This window comes from Anser brachyrhynchus, assembly GCF_964034855.1.
Source record: "Anser brachyrhynchus genome assembly, contig: SCAFFOLD_173, whole genome shotgun sequence".
Classification (NCBI taxonomy): domain Eukaryota; kingdom Metazoa; phylum Chordata; class Aves; order Anseriformes; family Anatidae; genus Anser; species Anser brachyrhynchus.
In genome coordinates this window covers 75,435-101,820 of record NW_027664135.1, presented here as the reverse complement: position 1 = coordinate 101,820, position 26,386 = coordinate 75,435, and the positions used below count along the sequence as shown (strand labels likewise).

At 54.0% G+C, this 26,386-nt stretch overlaps 2 protein-coding genes and 1 long non-coding RNA gene across 18 annotated transcripts; all 3 read right to left on the bottom strand.

Annotated features, from left to right (window-relative positions):
• Positions 1-9: 9 nt before the first annotated feature.
• Positions 10-2,619, bottom strand: LOC308186224 (olfactory receptor 14C36-like; the record flags this gene model as incomplete). Its single annotated transcript, XM_080608344.1, has 2 exons — positions 1,916-2,619; positions 10-990 (listed from the first exon to the last, which is right to left on the bottom strand). The coding sequence occupies exon 2, from the start codon at positions 967-969 to the stop codon at positions 10-12; it is 960 nt and encodes a 319-aa protein (XP_080464470.1). The 5' UTR covers positions 970-990; positions 1,916-2,619.
• Positions 2,620-6,156: 3,537 nt separating this feature from the next.
• LOC308186207 (uncharacterized protein) lies at positions 6,157-26,204 on the bottom strand. 14 transcript variants are annotated; one of them, XM_080608325.1, is made up of 19 exons: positions 26,057-26,204; positions 25,356-25,460; positions 25,094-25,283; positions 23,836-23,910; positions 23,464-23,529; positions 22,955-23,026; positions 22,584-22,655; positions 22,314-22,385; positions 22,123-22,224; positions 21,655-21,762; positions 20,405-20,476; positions 20,134-20,205; positions 19,943-20,044; positions 9,963-10,037; positions 9,591-9,656; positions 9,082-9,153; positions 8,711-8,782; positions 8,250-8,351; positions 6,157-6,338 (listed from the first exon to the last, which is right to left on the bottom strand). In XM_080608325.1, exons 1-19 carry the CDS (start codon positions 26,069-26,071, stop codon positions 6,172-6,174), a joined length of 1,677 nt encoding a protein of 558 aa, XP_080464451.1. In that variant the 5' UTR covers positions 26,072-26,204; the 3' UTR covers positions 6,157-6,171. The 14 variants fall into 14 exon arrangements, with proteins under 14 accessions (XP_080464451.1, XP_080464457.1, XP_080464447.1 ...); XM_080608329.1 differs by having other exon boundaries at positions 6,184-6,333; XM_080608331.1 differs by lacking the exon at positions 20,134-20,205.
• Positions 10,664-16,786, bottom strand: LOC308186211. Of its 3 annotated transcripts, XR_013943972.1 has the most exons (4): positions 16,649-16,786; positions 12,264-12,484; positions 11,566-11,680; positions 10,664-11,208 (listed from the first exon to the last, which is right to left on the bottom strand). It is a non-coding gene; the product is annotated as an uncharacterized lncRNA (long non-coding RNA). The 3 variants fall into 3 exon arrangements; XR_013943973.1 differs by lacking the exon at positions 11,566-11,680 and having other exon boundaries at positions 10,664-11,211; XR_013943974.1 differs by lacking the exon at positions 11,566-11,680.
• Positions 26,205-26,386: the final 182 nt, after the last annotated feature.

Below are 26,386 nucleotides of genomic sequence, written 5' to 3'. Positions count from 1 at the left end.
AGATGGAAATCACTTTTGAAGAGAGTTGGGAAGCTTATCGCCGGTGAAAGACAACTGACGGAACAACATTTTCAGTGCATCTTTGATCTCCTGGTTCCTCATGCTGTAGATGAGGGGGTTCAGTGCTGGAGGCACCACCGAGTACAGAACTGCCATCACCAGATCCAGGGATGGGGAAGAGATGGAGGGGGGCTTCAGGTTGGTAAACACTGCAGTGCTGATAAAGAGGGTGACAACAACCAGGTGAGGGAGACATGTGGAAAAGGCTTTGTGCCGGCCCTGCTCAGAGGGGATCCTCAGCACGGCCCTGAAGATCTGCACATAGGACAGCACAATGAAAACAAAACATGCCAAAGCAAAAGAGGCGCCAACCACAATAAGCCCGACTTCTCTGAGGCAGGAGTCTGAGCAGGAGAGTTTGAGGATCTGGGGGATTTCACAGAAGAACTGGTCCACAGCATTGCCTTGGCAGAGAGGAAGAGAAAACGTATTGGCAGTGTGCAGGAGAGCATTGAGAACCCCACTGCCCCAGGCAGCTGCTGCCATGGTGGCACAGGCTCTGCTGCCCAGGAGGGTCCCGTACTGCAGAGGCTTGGAGATGGCCACGTAGCGGTCGTAGGCCATGATGGTGAGAAGGGAACATTCCCCTCCAGTGAAGAAGAGAAAGAGAAAGAGCTGGGCAGCACATCCCCAGTAGGAGATGGCCCTGGTGTCCCAGAGGGAATTGGCCATGGCTTTGGGGACAGTGGTGGAGATGGATCCCATGTCGAGGAGGGCGAGGTTGAGGAGGAAGAAGTACATGGGGGTGTGGAGGCGGTGGTCGCAGGCTACGGCGGTGAGGATGAGGCTGTTGCCCAGGAGGGCAGCCAGGTAGATGCCCAGGAAGAGCCCGAAGTGCAGGAGCTGCAGCTCCCGTGTGTCTGCGAATGCCAGCAGGAGGAACTCGGTGATGGAGCTGCTGTTGGGCATCTGCTGCCTGTGGGTATGGCGCTTTGTCAAAGGAGAAAAAAACAATAACAAATTAGGAGAGAACTCTCTGAGCAAATGTAAATTCATTGCTCCACCAGTTACACACATACACTTTTCCCTTTCCAGGAGCTTTCCATCAGCCGTCTGGCTACAGGTTTTCCTTTTGCAGGCAGATTGTGCTGGCCTCTGCCTGCCAGGTCCCAAGGAGTCAGCCCCTCTCTACAGCAGGGGCTTCTTGGGGATGGTGTGGGAAGGGATCAGTCCTGATTTTGGTGTTTGTTGGATTAAGTAAGTTACCCCTAACACAGAAGTGCTCATCAATGTCAGCACTAGAACAGGGATGGCAGAAAGCAGTCTGGGCGAGATTGCTTTTTACAGGTCCCTTCCCATCTCAGAAGGTAGAGATGTAGAGCAATCACAGGTGTCGTGAGACATATAGCAATCATACTCATCTCTTATCCTGAAAAGCCAGCAAACACTACTGAGAGCGGAGGGATCCGTGCTCACAGACCCCACTCACTCTATGCTCAGCTCTGCCCTGCAGACACCTCCTGGCATCAGGGCACTGCCTGGGGGGCTTCTTCATGTCTACAGGGACCGGGGAGCATCTCAGACAAGTCCTAACAAGAAATGGTGTCTGCAGAATGAAGAAATAAATTCCCCTCTGCCACTGCCCACCCAGCCACGAGTAGGAAACTCACAGTACCAACTCTTTCCTTTCAAGCCCTTTCTCTAACCTTGCTCTTGAAAAGCCCCTTGGGAAAAGTCCAGGTTGTGATGAGGAGCTATGAGCAGCCTGTGCCATGCAGCAGCCCCCATACAGCAGAAGGATCCTGCCCTGCTGGGGGGCTCCTTCCACCCACAGCTTCTACCCACACGCCCTGGGCAGCTCTCCGGGCAGGATGAGTGCTGAGCCTGGCAGGCAGCATAGGTCCTCTACACTCACCTAGACGACCCTGCAGCCAGAGACTGTCCTGGTTCCAGTTAGGACAGAGTTAAGTAGCTCATAGTAGCTGGTAGGGTGCTATGTTTTGGATTAGGATGAGAAGAGCGCTGATAACATGCTGATGTTTTAATTGTTGCAGAGCAGTGTTTACACCAGGCCAAGGACTTTTCGGCTTCTTGCTCTGTCCTGCCAGCGAGCAGGCTGGGGGTGCAGCAGGAGCTGGGAGGGGACAAACCCAGGACAGCTGACCCAAACTGGCCAAAGGGGTATTCCATACCATCTGACGTCATGCTAAACAATATATAGGGGTGGCTGGTCGGGGTGGGGGGCCGGCTGCTCGGGGATAGGCTGGGCATCGGTCAGCGGGTGGTGAGCAATTGCATTGTGCATCACTTGTTTTCTTACACATTATTATTGTTAATACTATTACCATTATCACTATTATTATTATTATTGTTATTATTATTTTCCTGTCTTAATAAACTGTCTTTATCTCAACTCACAGGCTTCACTTTCCCGTTTCTCTCCCCCATCCCAGAGAGGGAGGGGGGAGGGTGAGCGAACGGCTGTGTGGTGTTTAGCTGCCAGCCGGGTTAAACCACAACAGAGACTTACCATGTGAAGGCTGGGGAAGATTCCTCCTGCAGGGAGCTCGCAGTTGTCCTCCCACCCTACGCTGCCTCCAACCTCTCTCTGTTTTCTCCTCTCTCCTTGTCCCCTGCAGGCAGAGCCCCCAGCCCTATTAGTGAGCTGCTCCTGGGCAGAGCTGTCTCTCTGCAGCTCTGCTCGCTTGCCATAAGCTCCCTGTGTCCCAGGAGCCCAGCCCAGCTCAGCAGCAGAGGCTCAGCCCAAGGCGTTACTTGCTCTGCCCCTCTTGCATCCTTGAAGCCATCACCTTTCTTTGTCACATCACAGACAGGACACCCAGCTGGTGACAGGGAGGGAAGGGATTCAGCTGAGTCAGTTGAGGGATCTCACCCTGACTTTATAGTCCTGGGGCTGGAAGGGGACTCAGCGCCCTCCCATGCACCCCACAACCCCCCAGGAGGTGGGATTCCTCTTGCCTCAGTTCAGGCGTGGACAGCATGGGCACCTCCAGTTCATGGAACCGGAGGGCAGGAGTGATCTGCTGGTGAGCCACCAGTACCAGGCGATTCAGAGGCACCAGCTGTAGTCCAAGCCATGCACAGGTAGCTGCAGGCTGTAAAGTATGAGGGCTGGCATCCTCTTGGAGGCTGTTGAGGAGTTCCCTTGTCAAACACCAGATGGCCACCTTTAGGACAAGTGAATCCCTGCTTTCTTCTTTATGTTCACACCAGTCTGACGCTCATCTGACCAAATGGAGTCTTGCACCCTAAGGAGAGCTAAGGCTTTCTCTTCTTTCTCTTTGCTTTCTCCATCAGGATATCCAGGTATATATCTCTTTCTTTTAATGCATGATATGTAAGTCATGGACTCATAGGAGTATTCAGGATGGAAGGGAGCCTCAAGGGTCTCCAGTGCAACCTGTGACACAAAGCAGGGCCAGCTCTGGTGTCAGAGTAGGTCGCTTAGTACGGGTCAGCTTCCACACAGAGCCTGCACATGAGCCAGACACTGAAGCCACAATAACAGAAATGAACATGGGTCATTTGCCCAGCTCCATGAACTCAAGTATTGCTACGCCATGACGCCTGAATTTCCCAGGTGTGATTCCTCCTGAGGTGGAAAAAGGGAAACATCACTCACATTTTGAAAAAAAAAAGATAGAAAGGAGGACCTGGGGAACTACAGACTGGTGAGCCTCGCCTCTGTGCCCGGCAAGATCGTGGAACAGATCCTCCTGGAAGCAATGCTGAGGCACATGCAGGACAAAGAGGTGATCTGAGACAGCCAGCACGGTTTCACCAAGGCATATCATGCCTGACCAATGTGGTGGCCTTCTATGATGGAGTCACTGCATCAGCTGACAAAGGAAAACTGACTGATGTTATCTACCTGGACTTCTGTAAGGCCTTTGACACGGTCCCACATGACATCCTGATCTCCTAATTGGAAAGATATGGATTTGAAGGGTGGGCTATTCGGTGGATAAGGAGTTGGCTTGAAGGTCGCACCCAGACAGTGGTGGTCAATGGAGGCCACAGAAAAGGTCCCTCAGATGTAAAACGTCCCAGGGCAAGGCCCCTGATATGGCCCCGCTTCCAGCAGCAGTTTGGGATGATTTCAGAGGAATAGCCCAGCTGGAAAACTTATTGCAATGAAAGAGCATTGTGAACAAATGAAAACTCCACAGCCTTTCGTAGCATCTCCACTAGTTTCCATCCCTTTCTTTCCAAAGCTCCTTGTGTCCCAATGCCAGATGGATTTCTGTAAAACAAGAGTCTTCTCAAACAACACGATAGTTTTGGGAGCTCTTTGCCCACACGCAGACCCCGGGCATGGCTTCAGGCCGCAACACTGAGACAGGGCCACCACTTCTCTCCGTCTATTTACCCCCACACCAGACCCCAGCCACCAGCAGGGTTTTGCTCCTAAGCTCTGCCAGGCCCACCCAAAAAGCCTCATAGGAAACTGGGTAACTTGCACCTAGTGATGGAGGGTGCCAAGGGTGGCAAGTGAACCAAGCCATGGCTCAAAACTAAGAGCTCTTTGGAGAGTCCCCACTGTCCCCATAACTCTGCTTTCCTACAAGGCTTGAGCCCCCAAGACTGATGCAGATGTTGATCACGCACCTCTTTTGCCAGCTCAGATGGAGCTCTACGAGCCCTGGTCAGTGTGGCCATGGCCACGAGTAGACAGCCCTGGTCTGGTCTTTGGTGGTTGATACTGCTTGGACCTGGCCCCCTTGTGTGTCACTGCCACCAACACAGAGGTGGTGCTGGGCTCCTCGGGACTGCTGGCCTCAGAATTAGATGCCAACGCCATCATCTCTGGAGGTTCTTGCGGAACTGGCCAGAACTTTTCAGCCTCTAACTTCTGCAGTCTTCTTGAGTTTGAACTCAGTGGCTGAAGTCTGGCTGTCGTCTCACTGGCATCCTCGGATATGCTGTCCTCAGAGCTCGATGAAGATAACAGGGCTATTACGGGTGTTCTCAGCAGGACTGGGACTCCCCACAGGTACAGGAGCTTTTCTTGTGCTGTTTCTGGCTCTTCACGGGGGCCTCTCACTGCTCCTTGTCCTTCTTTGTTCCTCTGAGGTTTCGCAGCCTTCACTTGACCCAGCTCTTCTGCTTGGCTTTTGGATGGGGTTTTGTCTTGTGGTGGGCCACTGAAAGGCTGCTTTTTGGCAGCGTAGGCCCCCGGGACTGCTGGCAGCTGGCTGAAAGAACCATGCTGGCTGTCTCGGATCACCTCTTTAACCTGCATGTGCCTCGGCATTGCTTCCAGGAGGATTTTTCCATGATCTTGCCGGGTACAGAGGTGAGGCTCACCAGTCTGTAGTTCCCCAGGTCCTCCTTTCTACCCTTTTTAAAAACAGGAGCGATGTTTCCTTTTTTTCCAGTCACCAGAGACTCATCTGACTACCAGGACTTTTCAAATACGATGGAGAGAGGCTTGGCGACTCCATGAGCCACTTATTGTCAGTCCCCGTAGAGCTGTACCTGTTCAGTTTCATCGTGTGGTCCCAGTGCGCGGGACTCTGCTCCCCCAGTCCCTGCCCAGAGGTTCAGGGGTTCGAGAGACATGGGAAGCCCTCTGCTCCATAGCCTCGGATCAGGCTCCTGATTCTCCCTTTCCATCTTCCCAAGAGGGAGAAAGGAAGGGAGGGAGGAGAGAAACTGCCAAAGCTGAGTGATGGGTTTGGGACAAATGCACAAAACCCAAGGGTTACGGGCAGCACGCTCCCTCCCCTCTATCGATTCTTTCTCATCCACTGCTGGCTTCCGGGGGCTTAGGGCATGGCAGAAACAGGCTGGAGGGGAAGGAAGGCTGTGAGGTGGAGATAAGGCCGCGGAGGACAGGAGAGAGCAGTTCCTCCATCCTGTTGTGGTTTAACCCAGTCAGCAGCTAAACACCACACAGCCGTTCGCTCACCATCCCCCCTCCCTCTCTGGGTTGGGGGAGAGAAACAGGAAAGTGAAGTCTGTGAGTCGAGATAAAGACAGTTTATTAAGATAGGAAAATAATAATAATAATAATAATGATAATGATAATAGTACTACTACTAATAATGTGTACGAAACAAGTGATACACAGTGCAATTGCTCACCACCCACTGACCGATGCCCGGCCTATCCCCGAGCAGCTGGCCCCCCCACCCCGGCCAGCCACCCCTATATATTGTTTAGCATGACGTCAGATGGTATGGAATACCCCTTTGGCCAGTTTGGGTCAGCTGTCCTGGGTCTGTCCCCTCCCAGCTCCTGCTGCACCCCCAGCCTGCTCGCTGGCAGGACAGAGCGAGAAGCCGAAAAGTCCTTGGCCTGGTGTAAACACTGCTCTGCAACAATTAAAACGTCAGCATGTTATCAGCGCTCTTCTCATCCTAATCCAAAACATAGCGCCCTACCAGCTACTAGGAGGAAAATTATCCTAACTGAAACCAGGACAAGCTCCCACCTGCGGTGCTGCCCCCACCCACTGCTCCTCCATGTCCCCCTATCTGTCTGGGGACAGCCCGTGGTGACAGGGACACTAGTGCCCCAGCAACCGATATTGCTGAGGCCTGGGGGCCATGCCCCACAGGGAGGCCCTGCACCCCACAGGCTCCTGCCTGCTGCAGGCCCCCATCCGCCCCGGCCCCCCACCACCCCTTCTCCTGGAGCCTCTGCTCCCAGGGCAGCTGCTCCCTGCTCCCTGGAACCTGACCAGGAGCTGCCACCACTCCCCTCAGAGGACAACGTGGTGCTCCCCAAAGATGAGGGGCCCCGAACCCCACCGCCGGCCCGCCCCCCAGCCCATTCCAGCTCCACCAAACTGCGCTGTGGCGGCACCCGATGGTGAATCTGGGGCAGTGGCACAGCCAGCAGGTGGACGCCCCACACAGAGTAGGCACAGGAAAGCTGGCATCACCCTGTTTTTCTAGCTCTTCTCTTTTGTGGTTTTTAGTTCCTATAGTGCTCTGTCCATGGAACACAGAATATGGGTTCTACAACACAATGGAAACATGTAGCAAAGAGTTATGTTGACTCGTGTGTTGGACGGGAACAGCAAGGATGTATTTGTGAAAGTAATACCATTCCGGCCCAAGACATCGGTCTTGACACCAAACAGAATGACTGTCACTTTGAAAGACACCCACATGAACCCCCTGAAACTACACTTGTGTAGGTACCAACCTCATCAAGTGATGGACCAGTGTTATCTCCAGTCCTCCTTCTCCTGTTAACATCCTTAAAATAGCCCTTTCTGTTGTCCCCCCACAGTAGTGACCAACTTCTACCCTTACTCGGCTCTGGCTACATGAATTTTCTCCCTGCAATGGTGAACAGCATCTCTGCAATCCTCCTGCATTGCCTGACCTCGTTTCCAGTATCCACACAACTTTTGTTTTTCACCTAGGCTTTAAGCGAAGATCCATGCTCAGCCAAGCCAGCCTTCTGCCCTGCCCACTTGACTTCGACACTTGGGAATAGCCTGCTCCTGCACGCTCAAGAGATGGCTCTTGAAAAGGGACCAGCACTGAAGGTCCCTGATACTTTCAGAAGCAGATTCCCAAGGGAGTCTTATGAACTAGTTCCTTGCCCAGCCTGAAGTCTGCTCCCCCCATGTCCAGGGTGGAAGTTTTGCTCACAGTTTTCTTACTACCGCCAAAGATTTTAAGCTCGACGTCTTTGTGGCCACCATAGCCAAGATGGCTGCCATTTGCCACTTCACGCAGGAGACATTCTCAGTTTACAAGCAACAATCTAGAAGGGCACCTTTCCGAGTCAGCTCCCTTAGTACCTGGATCAAGAAGTTATCATCAAGGTGCTTTAGGAATTTCCTGGACCTGTTTGTGTCTGCTCCTTATCCTTCCCTGCTGACATCTGGCAACCCAAAGTCACCCACACACTTAGGGACAAGGGCAGCTGATCTGGAGACATTGCCTAATTCCTTATTGAATCATTCATCAACTGTAGATCATTCTACATTCTACATTCATCATTCAAACTGCAGATTGAGCAGAAGCAGAAATGTCTGCAAACGCAGCATCTCCACCTGAGTGCCAGCACTGGGAAAGGCAGCCAGCACTGCTTGGGCTATGCCTCCTGCCTTGAACTCGCCCAGCTGCAAGCAGCGCTGTGCGGGAGCTGAACACAAGTTCACAACAAGCTGTGAACACAAGCTGTGTAGGTTACGGTGTGTCCACACATGGATTTAGAACCTCAGCTTCCCAAGTCTTATGGCGGACAGAGTGAAATATACCCACCAGGTGCTGCCTCCTCTAACTCCTTTATGATATCCTCTACGATGTCAGAGGATGTTGGGGAAGATTTTCTTATTTCAGCATTGTCCTTCGCTGTTAGAGGACCTGAACAGAAAGTAGGAAGTTAACTTTGGCACCAGTGCAATTTGGAGAAGCAGGGCTTAGTTTGTGAAGTCAGTGAAATGGCTACCCACTGCTGGGATACCAGCTGGGCTCCAGCGCCGGAAGCAGCCGAGGATCTGGCAAAGCCCTCCCTGGGGACACTTCTGCAACCAAAGACCCGTGAGAAGTTTCTGTCCCAGCGCCATCTACATCAATAGCTCAGTAGGAGAGCATACCAGGGCTCGTGCCTTGACAGGGCACACACACGTGCCGGTCTATACCCTCCCACCTGCAGAGATGCCTGGCTGACGTTTGGGCTTTGAGCTGGCAGCTCTCAAAGGAAGTCAAAAGCCACAACTTACCCAGGCCATCTCCCAGAGCTTCAGTCCTGGAACCCATCTGGGAGCCTGGATCACCTTCGCCTTCGGTCCCATCTGTAAACACAACCGGAGTCCCTCCTGTGAACTACGCCAACATACTCCTTCTGACCAGAGTGACAGAGAATGCGGTTCAAAGAGGGGACTGCTCCACGGCACTCGTCTCTCCCTGCCACTCAAGAGCATCTTGCAAACAGTTGCTGGGTGCCTGCAGTGGCACCGTGCTGGTACAAACTAAGCATGCGTGGAGCTGCCCGGAGAAGGGCCCTCCCCGTGCCCACCCCAGGTCTCAACTCAAGCTCAAGGTGCCTGCTGGCTCTGCAGCACCTAGATGCTCCTGCCTTCCGCTGACTTACCTGGCAGATTAACCTGAGGCTCGTGGTCCACATCAGGCTGAGGTGTCGAGTAGCCAGAGCCTACGAGAACTGCTGCAATCAAGCACAGAAGAGAAACATTCCCCGTGCATGGTGTGATCTACCTCTTCCTTAGTGACCTGCAGCGACTGGAGGGGGCTCAGGCAAGGATGTGGGACCCAGACACGAGCCAGGATTTCCAAAGCCGCAAAGGGGCCTGCTGAGCTGGAGGCTCCCTCTTGGCCTCTTCCCAAATCCTCTCTCCAGGCTGTGCGCAACACCCCGCAGGGACCACGCTGCCAAAGATGTGGCCCCTCAGGTGTTTCTTACGGGAAGATCTCTGCTGGACACAAAGGAAGACCCCACTGCAGGGGGAGCGTGCAGACCCCGGGAAAAATGATCATCCATGTTTGTCATGGAGAAGCCCCCTGACCTGTGAGCAGCTGAACCCTTGCTGAGCTAGCTCAACAAACCGTTAACAAACAGCAAGGAAATGAACACGGACAACTTACCACCTGTGGGACCCATACTGGCAGGCTCAGGAGCAGGATTCCATGGAGGCACTTGACCAGTACTGCCTGTGGGCACAAGTGGGATCAGACACAGGTAAGGGGAGCTTCCATTGCCTCTTGGGGCCTGCCTCTTCCTCAGTGACCGGGAGGCACTGGCTGGGGCTCAGGTAATGACATGGCCCAAACAGGAAGAAAAGCCTGGGTTCTTCCCTCTCTGTGGAGAGGGGCAGGGGTGGCATCTCTCCAAGTGAAGAAATATTCAGGGCTCATTTGTGCAAGCCCCCTCAAGGCACAAACGCACTTGGAAGACCCTGAATAAACTATTACAGCCCATTAGCCATCTTCCTTCAAGGAAGCACACTCGCAACGTACCTCGGGGATCCTCCTGAGGCTCCAAACCATGATCCAGCTGAGAAGCTGGATATCGAGAGCCAACATCGTCATCATCTAAAATCAAGCAGAGATGAGAGACGTTGCCATGGCATGCTGTGCTCTCCCTCTTCCCCAGCACCCTGCAGTGACTGAGGGGGCTGAGGCAATGTCACGGGACAAAGATGCAGGTGGAAATTTCCCAAGAGGGGCCAGCGGCCTCAGCCCCACAGGGGCTCAGACCCAGGCTTCTCGGCCCCAGCGCCGCTCCCGGCCCCCCCGGCAGGAAACAACCCCGCAGCAGCCACGGCCCCACCGTGCCACCCTGCGGGGCTTCTGCCTCCTGCCTGCCCCCTGCCCGCGGTGCCCGCCCGGCCCTGCTGCCATCCCGTCCCCGTCCCCTCCATCCATACGCGTGCCGCGCAGCACCATGCCGCCCAGGGTTTGGTGTTGGCCCCGGCCCTGCCCACCCACCTGCTCCCGGTGGTCGCCATGGCGCAGCCTGGGCACCCCGGGCACACAGGGCCACCAGCAGGAGGAAGAGGACGCAGGCAGGGGCCGTGGCTCCCCACACTCGCACCATGCTTCCACCACCGCCGCTGCAGCTGCAGCTACTGCTGCTGTCAGGACCGGTGCGGAGCAGTGCCTGTGGGCTGGCCCAGCGTCACAATGGGGTGTCGGGATGTCACGGCCCAGCACTGCATCACCGAGAGGTATTGTGACCTCGCAGCCCTCCCGGTGTCACGGAGCAGCGTTGGGACCTCATGGCCCTCGCAGCGTCACGGAGAGGTGTTGTGACCTCACGGCTTGGCACAGTGTCACAGCAGAGTTCCGAAGAAATTCTGCATTTCAGCTTACACTTCTTGCTCATAGGCTTTCAAGTAAAACTCGTGTTTTACCCGATTTCCAATGGTGATTTATCCGGCTACAGAATCTGTCTTTGAGACTAGGGAATGTTACCCAATGATTTCCTGAATTGCCAAGGTGATGGCATTCATGCTCTGCGGGTGGCAAGTCGCAGGCTGGCAGCCAGTTGAAGGAGCTGACACGGTGTCTGTGGGCTTTGAAGGGCACTCGCCTTTGCAAAGGGAGATGCTGTGAGAAGCGTGGCTGATCTTTGCTCTTTTTGTTGAACCTCTTCTTTCTTCTTCCCCGCCTCTGAATGCAGCCATTACTTCCACGGGGCTGACCAGTCTTTGAGGTGCACAATCACCGTCCCAGTTCCAGCACAGCTGTCCCACTACGTGCACTGCTGTCCCAGTACAAGCATCAGCATCCCAGTACCAGTGGAGATGCCCCACCAAATCTGTCCTAGTACCAGCAGCATGGCCCCAGTAAGAGCATCACCACCCGAGTACCAACATCACTGTCCCGCTTCCAGTACCACCTCCAGCACCCTGATTGCCCCCAGCTCCACTATTGGTATCTCCACAAGGTCCCAGCACCACTACCGGCATCTCTGTCCAGGACTGGTAGCAGCATCCCCAACTTGGTGCCAGCATGCCCAGCCCCAGCTTCCCCCGCCCATGCTGGTATTGGCAACTCCAGCCCCAGCAGCCCCAGCCCCAGCATCCCCCAACCCACCGCGAGCACCCCAGACAGGCACCTCCTGGGGACCCCTACAGACAGCCGGCCCATTGGCTCCCCATCACAGCTCCATGGTACCAGTGGCGGTACCACAGGGCCCGCTTCCACCACAGATGGGAGCAGCATTGGCACCCCTGCAAAAGAGAGGAGGTGGAAAACCAAGGAAACCCTACTAACCTGAAAGTACCCCAAACTACCCCCACCCCTGTCTCCAGGGCCTGCTTGCTGCCCCCATCCCTGGAGCGATGCTGATCCCATACCAGCCCGCTCACATCCCCACCATCCTCCACCTGCTGCCTAAGGCCAATGCCTGGTCTGGGGTGCCGGGCTCACAGTTCGTGTGGTGCCGCTCCCACCTGCGGTGCTGCCCCTACCCGCTGCTCCTCCGTGTCCCCCCAGCTGTGTCTGGGGTCAGCCCATGGTGATGGGGACACTGGTGCCCCACCGCCGCTGGAGCTGAGGCCTGGGGGCCATGCCGCACAGGGAGCCCCTGCACCCCACAGGCTCCTGCCTGCTGCAGGCCCCCATCCACCCCGGTCCCCCACCACCGCTTCTCCTGAATCCTCTGCTCCCGGGGCAGCTGCTCCCTGCTCCCTGGAACCTGACCAGGAGCAGGGGGCAGCCGCCACTCCCCTCAGAGGACAACGTGGTGCTCCCCAAAGATGAGGGGACACAAATCCCACCACCACCCCCCCAGACCACTCTGGCTCCACCAACCTGTGCTGAGGCGGCACCCGGTGGTGAGTCTGCGGCAGTGGCACAGCCACTGGTGGAAGTTTTACTGGCAGTTTTCTTCCTATCACCAAAGATTTTCAGCTCGACGTCTTTGTGGCCACCATAGCCAAGATGGCTGCCATTCGCCACTTCACGCAGGAGACATTCTCGGTTTACAAGCAGCAATCTAGAAGGGCACCTTTCCGAGTCAGCTCCCTTAGTACCTGGATCAAGAAGTTATCATCGAGGTGCTTTAGGAATTTCCTGGACCTGTTTGTGTCTGTTCCTTGTCCTTCCCTGCTAACATCTGGCAACCCAAAGTCACCCACCCACTTAGGGACAAGGGCAGCTGATCTGGAGACATTGCCTAATTCCTTATTGAACCATCCAGCCGTGTAGTCACCCGGGATGGGAGGCCTATCTCCAACTCCCACAACATCCATTTAATTGGTTTGTCCCTTAATCCTCACTCAGAGGCTCTCAACCGTGTCATTGCGCCAGCCCCCTGCCTCACCTGCCCTGCCTATCCCTCCTGATGAGCCTAGGACCGTCCCTCGCAGCACTCCAGTCACAGCCCTCTGCCCAACCAGTCGTGCTTATGCCAATGATGATGTAGTTCTGGGGCTGAGCCAAAGCTTGCCAGTACGTCTGGCTGAAGGCTCACCCTTTCAGATGCACGGTATTTACAATAAAGGGTTCTCATTCATGCATCCCGTCAAAATAAATAAATAAGTAAATACATAAAAAAGAAATGGGGGAAGAGAAAGAGAGAAAAAAGGATTTTACATGATCTTGGTATCAATCGTACTTTTGCTGCCCTTCGGCACTGTTAGGGGTTCCTCAGGCTCTCTCACAAGAGCAGGGCTGTCCCCCACTTCTGCTCTCTAATGAATTCAGTGCTGCAAAACCAAACCAGAACAGAGGTGTTGCTGAACTAACAAAAGCAGAAGATTGATCAATAGCTAAAGGGGTGAGCTTTGTGAAACCTCTCTGGCCCTGGCTGTTTCCTGCAGTTCCCCACCATCACGGAGATGGGCCAGAGCCCCCTCGACCTGCACGAGGGCTTGGGAGTGAGACAACAGGAGCGTCCAGTTTCTCCTGTCCACTCATTTCTCCCTTACTCAGGGAATGCTTAAGAAAGAGGCGGAAGGGCTCTCAAAACCAGGAGCCCTCTGTGTTCAGCATTGCCATCATCTTCATACTTTGGGCGCTAGCACACGGAAAAAGAAGAAATTACAAAGCTCTCTCAGCTGAGTCACAGGAAGAGCCGCTCTCAGCAAGAGCGCTGCAGACTGAGGCCACAACATCAGCCAGAAAATGCTGAGCAAATGCAGCTTTCTCACAAGCCTCCTCTCTCCTCAGCGCCTGTGTCTGCTGGCTTTCACAAAGTGCCTGTCAAGACATTGCTGCAAGGAAAACATGCAGGCTGTTTCTCTGCTTCTTCTGTGACCTGGATTTGGAAGAACCACCACCATGGGACACTTCTCAAACAAGGCATCAGTATTGGCAGCCACCCTCACAGGGAAGAACCCTTTCCTAACGCCCAGCCTGAACCTGCCCTGTCCCAGCTCCGTGCTGTTCCCTCGCGTCCCCAGAGAGAAGAGATCAGCGCCTGCCCCTCCACTCCCCTCCTCAGGAAGCTGAGGGCCGCCATGAGGCCTCCCCTCAGTCGCCTCTTCTCTCGGCTGAACAAACCAAGAGACTTCAGCTGCTCCTCACACCTCTTGCCCACCAGACCTTTCACCATCTTCAGCAACCTCCTCTGGACACTCTCCAATAATTTTATGCCCTTCAGGACACAAAACTTGTACTTTCAGCTTCAGTCCTTAAAGAGTTAATGAGTTTCCCTCGAAGTGCAACGGAGCGTTTAAGACCAGTCAGAAGATTTCTTCCAAACTCTTTTAGCATTTTCCCTTTCTAGGATTTACATCTCTAGTCTTAATAGCTGATCTTCCTTCTTTCCAAATTATAACTATAACCTTTTAAAGGATTTACTTCTGCCTTTTTGTATGACAGAATTTGTTTGGACAGTTTGACACTTGCTGAACTATCATGGAATCACTTAGGTTGGAGAAGATCTCTGAGATTGAAGATTTGAATGGATTTGATCGAAGATTTGAAGGATGTACCCCTTGAAAGGTATGACTGGGAACTTTTTACTGATGGTAGTAGTTTTGTGAAGAATGGAGCACGATATGCAGGGTATGCAGTAACAACCCTGAAGACAGTAATTGAAGCAAAACCTTTACCACCTGGAACATCAGCACAGCGAGCAGAACTGTTAGCCCTAACTCGAGCACTGGAACTGAGTAAAGGAAAGATGGGAAATATTTGGACAGATTCAAAGTATGCCTTTGGAGTGGTCCACGTTCATGGAGTATTATGGAAAGAAAGAGGGCTGTTGTCCTCACAAGGGGCCAATATAAGATATCACGAGGAGGTGTTAAGTCTGATAAATGCGGTACAAAAACCAAAACAAGTGGCTATCATGCACTGCAAAGCCCATCAAGGACGAACCTCGAAGATATCAGAAGGGAATCGGTTGGCAGATCAAGCAGCTCGACAAATTGCTCGGAAGGTGCGGAATGTGATGGCTTTGGTACCACTCAAGGCAGGCCCCACTCGTCTTAATCTTCCCAAGGAAGCAAGATATTCGCCAGAGGATGAGAAATTAGCAGATCTCCTAAAGGCCCGAAAGAACTCTGATGGATGGTATGTAACCGCTACGGGCCAGGTAGTAATACCCCCCTTGGTGATGCGAGAAATACTTCAGATAAGACGTAATGAGTGTCACTGGGGTGCAGAGGCAATGGTAACATTTTTAAAACGTAGCATTATCTCTACACATATGTTAACAGTGGCAAAATCAGTAACGTCAAAGTGTGAGATTTGTTTGAAAAATAATCCAGTAGCAAGAAAACATGCTGAAATGGGAAGAGTGAGAGTAGGGATAGAACCAGGAGATTACTGGCAAGTTGATTTTGTAGAGTTACCTAGGACTAGGGGATATAGGTATTTGTTAGTAGGGGTTGACACCCTGTTTAGTGTTACTAATGTCAACGAAGGAAACTACCGGTGCATAGTAACACATGAAAATAGCACAGATTATGGGATAAGAGAAATATTGGTATATCCAAAATTGGATAAAGGGATATTGGTAGCCCACCAAAAAGGATCTAGAAGAAAAAGGGAGGACCAGGTACCATGGACACAAGTGGTACAGATCCCACACGGGCAATCATCAGAGAATTTACTGGTAGGATTGATTAAAGATTTTGCCATAATGAAAGGAACTGATAGAATTAAAATTCAGTTGGGCATTAGAATCTCTATTTGCACAGGTAGCTGCTTATCGAAATAGAGAAACGATTTATAAACTTACAGGACAAGTAAGGCTTTAGAGATTTTAATATCCAACTACAAGCTACAACTAAAATGGTGCTACAAAATCGATTGGCATTAGATACGCTGTTATTAACGGAACATGGAGTATGTGGATTTCTAAAAGATCGTATTGATCATTGCTGCATCCACATTCCAAATGTGACTATTGATATAGAACATGACATAGAACAACTGGCTCGAGTGGAACAAGATGCAGAACAGGAAGAGAAAGATATGACAACAAGCTGGTTGGATAAAATTCTTAGCGGATGGAATATTAGTAATTGGGTTAATGGACACAAGTGGTACAGATCCCACACGGGCAATCATCAGAGAATTTACTGGTAGGTAAAGGTAAAAAGTTCAACTCTGATGAAGACATCTTACTTCATCCCGACGACCACCCGGACGACCACCAGAGAGTGATATGCAAGCGCAGAAGGACTGATTAGATAATTAGCATACAAAGCGGGGCTAGGCGGAGCTAGGAAATGAATATGCATAGATGTGTTGTAAAACTTAATGCATATGTAATATTTTAGGAGATAAAAGAGAACTGAGTGAACAAATCGGACGAAGTTAGATTTGGGCAGGCATGCCCCTAACTTCCAGCGCCTAATAAAAGCACCTTCATATAATCACTTTGTGGCTTATGTGTCTTCGTGAATGCTAACAAGATGGTCAGGTCCAACCGTTAACCGTGCACCGGTTAACCGTTAACTGAGAGCCTTCTCTCCTTCGGCTTCTGGCCCCAGACAAATCTGAGGGAGGAAGAAGCTGAGGCCTGTACATGGCAAAGGACAGAAGGTGAGGCTTGGCTGTCCCCGAGAAGACAGAGCTTCAGCCCTGTGCCCTCCAACCCTGGGCCCATCCACGGGGAGACAACTCATCCTCACCCCCAGAGGGGACTCCGGAGCTCGACCCGAGCTTTCTGCTCCTCCAAGGAGCCACATGGGAGGAGACGGCCACCCTCAAGTGAGATTTTGCAAATGAGGATCTCTTACCTTTGGTGGTGGCAGCACCTCGGGTCTCCCCTCTGGTTCCAGTTGCTTGTGCCAGCGTGTGGCAATCCCAGCCCTGACTCCAAAGAGTTAGGAATTTTTTCTTGTACTCCTTGAGGAGAGCTGAGCCGTAGGAGCGTTGGCATGGGGTGCCCTGGCCAAAATCGGCCATCCGTGCAGGGTCAGGACCTGAGGAGGGCTGGCTGTGGGGAGCCTGGCCTCGGCCCAGGATCAGGAAGGGCCCGGGCTTGTGTGTGGCTGCGGCACTGCCAGTTTGAGCAGGGGGTTCTCGGGTGAGCGCTGTGCAGGGTCGCTGCCGCGCTCACAGCCCTTCTGTCTGCTCCTGCTGTGCTGCTCCCCAGCTCCCTTCCCCTGCGTTCCCTGCATGGTGGGCACAGTCTGGCTGACCCCCAGCACCGAGGACCCTCAGGGTTACTTGTCAATCAGTCACAAAGTCCTGCTGTGGGTTCCTGGGTGTTGCTGTACATAAGACCCGGACTGCTGTGCTGTATTATTCAATATTTATTGAAGGTATGGCCAAGGCTGCACCCCGGGGGGGGCTGCCCCAGCCATTGGAAGAGGGTGGAGGGGGCTGTGGAGGTGATGTCTGTGTCCACGAGGACTGGAGGATACTGGGCCGGTCGCGTGCCTTCCATTGGTCTGCTGCCGTGCGTGGGGGCTGTGGAGGCCGGGCTGGTGGCAGGCGGGTCGGTCTTCCAGGCACTGATGGTGGCCGCTGGTGTCGGGCCTGGCTCTCAGGCGTACGACGGTGGTCAGGCTGCCTGTAGGGGCTCACGGAGCGGCTGCGGGTGTCAATGTCTGGGCTGCCTGGGCTGTGGCGAGGCGCCTGCGGAGACAGGAATTTGCTGAGGCCGTGCTGCGGTGCCAGGCGGGTGCGAGGCAGCAGGGTGCCGGCATCCGGCTGTGCTTGAGATGTGGGCAAACATGCTCTGTGCAGAAAACAGGGTGCCCTGTGCCCTCGGCTGGGACTCTGCTCCCCTCCACATCCTGCCCCAGCTTGTCTCCTCCCCAGCGGCTCGCCAGCCATCCTGACCTGCCTGCTCTGCACATGCTGTCCCAGCAAGAAGACCTGGCCCCCGCAGAGACAGGGGTCCACAGCCGGGCTCTGCAGGGCCCGGTCACCACAGCCACCGACTGCCCTTTTTCAGAGCGCCTTGCAAGGACCAGTACTCAGCTCCCTGCCCGGCCCTGGCCCTGGCCCAACAAGGTGACGGCCTCGGCTCCCTGTTCGGTGAGGTGCTGCCCATCCGCTCTTTGGGATGTGTAATTAAACACACAAGCTCTGTGTGTGCTGAAGACACGCACGCTGGCAGCGCTCAGGTGCGGCTGTGACACACCGACTGCCCCTCTCCAAGGCAATGCCCGCAGCTGGCAGGGCTCATCCCCATGCTCCCAGTAGCTGGCACACCTTGGCTGAGGCGGACACCTGCAATTCAGGGCATCCCAGAACAGGGTGCCTTGTGCTGGGGGGGAACTGGCACTGCTGCGCTTCTCTCTCTGATGGCACTCTCTCTCAGCTCCTGCATTTCTCTTCCTGACCTTGCTTTGCCTACGGCTGTCCCTGGCTCTGCTCTTGCTGCGGAAGGGCCAAGCTTCGCTAAGACCAGCAACAGAAAAATGGGCTCCAGAACAGAATGCCCAGGAATTAGAGGCCACCTAAAGCACTGGACAGCAGAAATTTCAGAAGAGTCTGGTCAAAAACTAACTGCTCACTTCACAATACGCTAACGACAACTGCTTCCTGGCTGGCAGCAGCCATATAATAATGTTGACAAAGATACGGTAACGAATTTGGGAGGGGGAGAGGAGGAGAGGGAGCGGGGGAACAACAACTCACTGGTTTTTCTGCCTCCAACGCCCCACAAGCACACAGCACGCAGCACGCAACTGTCCCAAGCAGGACGAGAACCAAGAATGCCACAGCGCCTTCTATGCAGTAACTTCGGAAATTCTGGGGCTTTGCGGTGTTTGCATTGTTCTCCCCATCCACGCCTGCAAGAACAATTGTGGACATTGCTGTGTCCTGCGCACTACTGGTAATCTCACAGGAGGTCTGGCATTGCCAGGAAGTGTTCTGTTTCATTTGGTTAGCATCTTTGAGCAAGTGAAAATCCTCAGGCCGCAATGCTTCCTGAGGTTCAGCAGAAGCTGGGGAATCTGCCAAAGGCACTGCAACTCAAGGCACTCTGGAGCCTCCCTTTTGCCTCTCAGCTTTGTTTTCCCTCCATCCTTTGTTTTCCCTGCCATAATGCTGAGGGCCCAGTGTCTCAGGTTTGCTCCCCCAGCTCTTTGGAGTTCTAAAAGGTCTTAGGTGCTTGCCCACCTTCGCTGCTCGAGGCACACTCGGAGCCTTAGGGACAAAACTGAACAAAATTCGGGAGCCCAGGAGTGCCAGTGAGGCAGTGCCCCATCTGCACTGGGTCAGGGCATCACTCTGGGCCTCAGCTCACAGGAGGGGTCCCGTTTCCCATCGTCTGCTCAATGGGCTTCTGACGGCCTCGTTCCCCCAAGAGCAAAGTTCCAAAATCCCTGGGAACTGGGTGCGCTGGGAGGTGACCCCTCTCTAGCCACAGCCACAGAGCTTTGCGAGCGTCTCTCCGCTGCACTGCTCTCACATGCTGTCACAGCCCGGGGAAGACAGCCATCCTCAGGGAGCCACTCCTGCCTTCCTCTGCAACACTTGCTGCCTACTGACACTCTTGGGTTTGGCTGCTGACATGAGGTGCAAGAGCGGGTACCAGGGCAAGAACCTGCACACGCATGCTGGTTCTGGTTGGTGACAGCGGATGACCAAGAAACAGCCTTTACCTGGTGGGGCAGTTGACTTCATTGCCTCTGTTCTTTTGCCAGGGAGCGGCAGCGTGCGACCGCTTCCTCGCCAAAGCACCTCCTTCGGCACAGTCTCTCTAACCATCCCTTTAGAAAGAACACAGGACTGTGTGACTACAAGGAACTGCTCCTCCTTGAACCATATTCCGGGCACAGTTGCAAGCACACACCAGTTGCTGCTGGCTGGATACCAATGTTTGCACGGAACAGCTCGGACCACTTATGGTAGTGCTGGGCTAGCAGCTGCCCCCGGGACACGGCGTGACCCACAAGCGGCAGTAGAGGCTCTCGGCCATCTCTGGCGCTCACCAGTGCCTGCTAGGTGTGAAATTGAGTGTCTCCGCTCTGATCCATCCCTTCCTGCTGTGCAGGTTACGGTGTGTCCACACATGGATTTAGAACCTCAGCTTCCCAAGTCTTATGGCGGACAGAGTGAAATATACCCACCAGGTGCTGCCTCCTCTAACTCCTTTATGATCTCCTCTATGATGTCAGGGGATGTTGGGGAAGATTTTCTTATTTCAGCATTGTCCTTCGCTGTTAGAGGACCTGAACAGAAAGTAGGAAGTTAACTTTGGCACCAGTGCAATTTGGAGAAGCAGGGCTTAGTTTGTGAAGTCAGTGAAATGACTACCCACCCCTGGGATACCAGCTGGGCTCCAGCGCAGGAAGCAGCCGAGGGTCTGGCAAAGCCCTCCCTGGGGACACTTCTGCAACCAAAGACCCGTGAGAAGTTTCTGTCCCAGTGCCATCTACATCAATAGCTCAGTAGGAGAGCATACCAGGGCTCGTGCCTTGACAGGGCACACACACACGTGCCGGTCTATACCCTCCCACCTGCAGAGATGCCTGGCTGACGTTTGGGCTTGAGCTGGCAGCTCTCAAAGGAAGTCAAAAGCCACAACTTACCCAGGCCATCTCCCAGAGCTTCAGTCCTGGAACCCATCTGGGAGCCTGGATCACCTTCGCCTTCGGTCCCATCTGTAAACACAAGTGGAGTCCCTCCTGTGAACTACGCCAACATACTCCTTCTGACCAGAGTGACAGAGAATGCGGTTCAAAGAGGGGACTGCTCCACGGCACTCGTCTCTCCCTGCCACTCCAGAGCATCTTGCAAACAGTTGCTGGGTGCCTGCAGTGGCACCGTGCTGGTACAAACTAAGCATGCGTGGAGCTGCCCGGAGAAGGGCCCTCCCCGTGCCCACCCCAGGTCTCAACTCAAGCGCAAGGTGCCTGCTGGCTCTGCAGCACCTAGATGCTCCTTCCTTCTGCTACCTCGGGGATCCTCCCGAGGCTCCAAACCATGATAGCTGGATATGGAGAAGCAACATCGTCATCTAAAATCAGGCAGAGATGAGAGAAGTTCCCATGGCATGCTGTGTTCTCCCTCTTCCCCAGCACCCTGCAGTGACTGAGGGGGCTGAGGCAATGTCATGGGACAAAGATGCAGGTGGAGATTTCCCAGCTAGCTGTAGCTAGGTTTAAGAGATGTTCAGGAGAACAGCAGTGATATTCAGAAGTGATGAGCACCTGTAATTTCAGGTTTAGTCCTTAACAAGTTAATGAGTTGACCTCAGAGTACAGCAGAGCGTTTAAGACCAGTGAAATTATTTCTTCCAAACCCTGTTAGCATTTTCCCTTTCTAGGACTTACATTTCTACCTCTAGTCTTAATAGCTGATCTTCCTCTTTGTATGGTAGTGCAATAAAAAGAAGTAAATTGCACACTGTTTGCATGACGTAGAGTAATCAATAAAAAACACCACGATCTGGTCAAATTGAGCTGAGCCTGTCCTTTAAAAACAGGAGAATATGCTACAGGAAAGAAGACATGTCTTTGTAACTGCTAAGCCACTCAATCTTGCTATCGTCACCAGCGAAAAGCCGTTCTTCCCGGCACAGCATGTGCAGAGCAGGCAGGTCGGGGTGAACCTGAAGACCTGGCCCCCGCAGGGACAGGGGTCCACATGCTGTCACAGCCCGGGGAAGACAGCCATCCTCAGGGAGCCACTCCTGCCTTCCTCTGCAACACTTGCTGCCTACTGACACTCTTGGGTTTGGCTGCTGACATGAGCTGCAAGAGCGGGTACCAGGGCAAGAACCTGCACACGCATGCTGGTTCTGGTTGGTGACAGCGGATGACCAAGAAACAGCCTTTACCTGGTGGGGCAGTTGACTTCATTGCCTCTGTTCTTTTGCCAGGGAGTGGCAGCTTGCGACCGCTTCCTCGCCAAAGCACCTCCTTCGGCACAGTCTCTCTAACCAGCCCTTTAGAAAGAAAGCAGGACAGTGTGACTATAAGGAACTGCTCCTCCTTGAACCATATTCCGGGCACAGTTGCAAGCACACACCAGTTGCTGCTGGCTGGATACCAATGTTTGCACGGAACAGCTCGGACCACTTATGGTAGTGCTGGGCTAGCAGCTGCCCCTGGGACACGGCGTGACCCACAAGCGGCAGCAGAGGCTCTCGGCCATCTCTGGCGCTCACCAGTGCCTGCTAGGTGTGAAATTGAGTGTCTCCGCTCTGATCCATCCCTTCCTGCTGTGCAGGTTACGGTGTGTCCACACATGGATTTAGAACCTCAGCTTCCCAAGTCTTATGGCGGACAGAGTGAAATATACCCACCAGGTGCTGCCTTCTCTAACTCCTTTATGATATCCTCTACGATGTCAGAGGATGTTGGGGAAGATTTTCTTATTTCAGCATTGTCCTTCGCTGTTAGAGGACCTGAACAGAAAGTAGGAAGTTAACTTTGGCACCAGTGCAATTTGGAGAAGCAGGGCTTAGTTTGTGAAGTCAGTGAAATGACTACCCACCCCTGGGATACCAGCTGGGCTCCAGCGCAGGAAGCAGCCGAGGGTCTGGCAAAGCCCTCCCTGGGGACACTTCTGCAACCAAAGACCCGTGAGAAGTTTCTGTCCCAGCGCCATCTACATCAATAGCTCAGTAGGAGAGCATACCAGGGCTCGTGCCTTGACAGGGCACACACACGTGCCGGTCTGTACCCTCCCACCTGCAGAGATGCCTGGCTGACGTTTGGGCTTTGAGCTGGCAGCTCTCAAAGGAAGTCAAAAGCCACAACTTACCCAGGCCATCTCCCAGAGCTTCAGTCCTGGAACCCATCTGGGAGCCTGGATCACCTTCGCCTTCGGTCCCATCTGTAAACACAAGCGGAGTCCCTCCTGTGAACTACGCCAACATACTCCTTCTGACCAGAGTGACAGAGAATGCGGTTCAAAGAGGGGACTGCTCCACGGCACTCGTCTCTCCCTGCCACTCCAGAGCATCTTGCAAACAGTTGCTGGGTGCCTGCAGTGGCACCGTGCTGGTACAAACTAAGCGTGCGTGGAGCTGCCCGGAGAAGGGCCCTCCCCGTGCCCACCCCAGGTCTCAACTCAAGCGCAAGGTGCCTGCTGGCTCTGCAGCACCTAGATGCTCCTGCCTTCCGCTGACTTACCTGGCAGATTAACCTGAGGCTCGTGGTCCACATCAGGCTGAGGTGTCGAGTAGCCAGAGCCTACGAGAACTGCTGCAATCAAGCACAGAAGAGAAACATTCCCCGTGCATGGTGTGATCTACCTCTTCCTTAGTGACCTGCAGCGACTGGAGGGGGCTCAGGCAAGGATGTGGGACCCAGACACGAGCCAGGATTTCCAAAGCCGCAAAGGGGCCTGCTGAGCTGGAGGCTCCCTCTTGGCCTCTTCCCAAATCCTCTCTCCAGGCTGTGCGCAACACCCCGCAGGGACCACGCCGCCAAAGATGTGGCCCCTCAGGTGTTTCTTACGGGAAGATCTCTGCTGGACACAAAGGAAGACCCCACTGCAGGGGGAGCGTGCAGACCCCGGGAAAAATGATCATCCATGTTTGTCATGGAGAAGCCCCCTGGCCAGTGAGCAGCTGAACCCTTGCTGAGCTAGCTCAACAAACCGTTAACAAACAGCAAGGAAATGAACACGGACAACTTACCACCTGTGGGACCCATACTGGCAGGCTCAGGAGCAGGATTCCATGGAGGCACTTGACCAGTACTGCCTGTGGGCACAAGTGGGATCAGACACAGGTAAGGGGAGCTTCCATTGCCTCTTGGGGCCTGCCTCTTCCTCAGTGACCGGGAGGCACTGGCTGGGGCTCAGGTAATGACATGGCCCAAACAGGAAGAAAAGCCTGGGTTCTTCCCTCTCTGTGGAGAGGGGCAGGGGTGGCATCTCTCCAAGTGAAGAAATATTCAGGGCTCATTTGTGCAAGCCCCCTCAAGGCACAAACGCACTTGGAAGACCCTGAATAAACTATTACAGCCCATTAGCCATCTTCCTTCAAGGAAGCACACTCGCAACGTACCTCGGGGATCCTCCTGAGGCTCCAAACCATGATCCAGCTGAGAAGCTGGATATCGAGAGCCAACATCGTCATCATCTAAAATCAAGCAGAGATGAGAGACGTTGCCATGGCATGCTGTGCTCTCCCTCTTCCCCAGCACCCTGCAGTGACTGAGGGGGCTGAGGCAATGTCACGGGACAAAGATGCAGGTGGAAATTTCCCAAGAGGGGCCAGCGGCCTCAGCCCCACAGGGGCTCAGACCCGGGCTTCTCGGCCCCAGCGGTTCCGCTATCCTCATATCTCACAGCCTCATACTGCCCCAAAGTCGCTCTGTATCCCATCGGCAGGGTCGCCATCTCCTTCCTGCCCCCATATCCCTCCCCAGCAGCCTGCCGTATCCCCAAAGCCCCCTGTCCTTAGTGCCATCCATAGCCAGATTTCCCAGCGCGCCCCCATCAGCTCAGGTTCCCATATTGATCATGCAGCTTCCCCACATCCCTGCATTCCCCTCATATCCAGTGCTGGTGGCATGCCATATCCCATAGCCCCGCACATGCCCCAAATATCCACCACTCACTCCTTAACGTCCCACCCCAATATCCCCCCAGTTCCCTGTACGCCACCCCCAGGGGCTCAAATGCCACCTCCACATTTTCACACGTTCCCAGTCTCTGCATTTCCAGCATCCTCCTATTGCAGCCCCACAGCTCCCACGTATATGGGCTATGGGACATTCCCCTCCAAAAGCCCAAACACCAGAGCCCCCAGCCACCCACCCCACCTGCAGCGGCTCTCCCACCCCTCCCTGGATGCCCTAACATCCCTAACACACCGGGACAACCAGGCGAGGTGACAGCGGTGGCCATCCAGTTAATGACACGCACAAGGGCTTGTTCTGATTTGGGGACTCTCCTTCCACCTTTTTTCTTCTCCTTCACCTCTCCAACCTGCTCTTCCCACCGTCGTGCCCTCCTCGATGCTCCTGGCATCCCTTTTCTTCCCCATCCCTTTCTCACTCTGTCTCAGCCTCTGTCCATGCTTTCATTTTTCACTCACACTGTTTGTCTCTCCATTTCATTTCTCACCCTTTCTCACTCCTTTCTTTTTCCTCACAATTTCCATTTTTATTTCTGGTCTTTCTTCATTTTCTCTTTCACAATCACCCTTCCCGACAACGTCCATGTCTCCTCCCTCCCCTCTACCACGTGAAATGACCCCTTTCTACTTCTTTCATCCTCCCAGGAACCGTTCCTTGCTTTGTTTTCCCACAGGTGAGCACCTGTTTGGCTGCACACCAGTCTTTTGGGATGCGTCTTCAGCAGGGAGCGGTCTTTAGGGGGTGGAATCGCCCACAGCATCTTCCTCTCATTAGTGTTCCTCATACTTATTCTCCTCCTGAAGGGTGTGTGGGGATCTGGCGTGCAGCTGGGAGATCCCGGCAGGGCTGGCTCCAGACAGGAACGAGGCGTCTGCGGGAAGGAGCGAGGTGGGTGGTGGGGAGCCCAAAGGTGGGGCGATTCCCCCCTCAGCTCAGGGTGTACCTTTGGTTCTCCCCCGGGCCCAGAAGAAGAGGAGGATGAGGCTGTTGATGGTGAGGAAGCAGCCGCCCACAACCAGGAGCCGTAGAAGAAGGAAGCAGCTCTTCCCTGCAAGAGGGTGGGACAGGTTAGGAGATGTAGACACAGTTCATGCGTGCTGACGGAGGGAAGGCTGTGAGCATCGTTCCGCCACCATCTCTCTTTCCCTTTCCCCACCCCTCCGTCTCCAGGCATTCTGCTCAGGTCCTGAGTGCTGAACACCCAAAGACTTTCCCCGCTTGCTTGGCTCTGCAGGAGGCACTGAGAAATTTGGGAACAATGGCTCGGGAGGCCAAGGAGAGGCTGCTGAGCCATAAAGGTGGACAGAGGGATGCTCGATACTTGTTTGGGGTGGTTGGGGTGATGGAAGGGCTGAGAGGGAGGGAGAGGTGGGTGCAAGACTGGGTGGGCTGAGTCATGGACAGAAGGATGGTGATCGGATAGATAGAGCAGCTGCCCGGTGCAAAAATCAGCTAGTTTGGAGAGGAACGTACAGGGACTGGAATGGAATCGTTTCAGGAAAAAATGGAGAGAGGGAGGGACAGACGGATGGACAGATGGAGAGAGGGATGGTTTAATGGGCTGGTTACTGGATGGGTGGATGGATGGGTTGGTGGTGGATGGACTGACAGATTGTTAGGTGGGTGGATGGATGGCCAGCTCACCTTTCTTTTGGGCATTTATACTGATAGACACGGCTTGGCTTGTGAAGGACGGGATCCACCTCTCAGGCTTTTTTTCCTCATACTTGCAGGTAAAGTTTCCACTCTGTTGGGGACCAGCACGTGGGAGCTGGAGGACCATGGAAGTCCTTAAATTGCCCCCGTGATCTGCTGCATTGTCCTCAGAGCCTTCTGTCGTAGGGAGGACCTCTTGGCCATCCCTGTAGAAGTGAAACCTCCGTACAGTGGCGTCTCCAGGGGCCTTACAGATGATGCTCAGGAGATCTCCTGCCATCACCTCTCCCAGCGGGGACTCCACCATCAGCAGGGGCT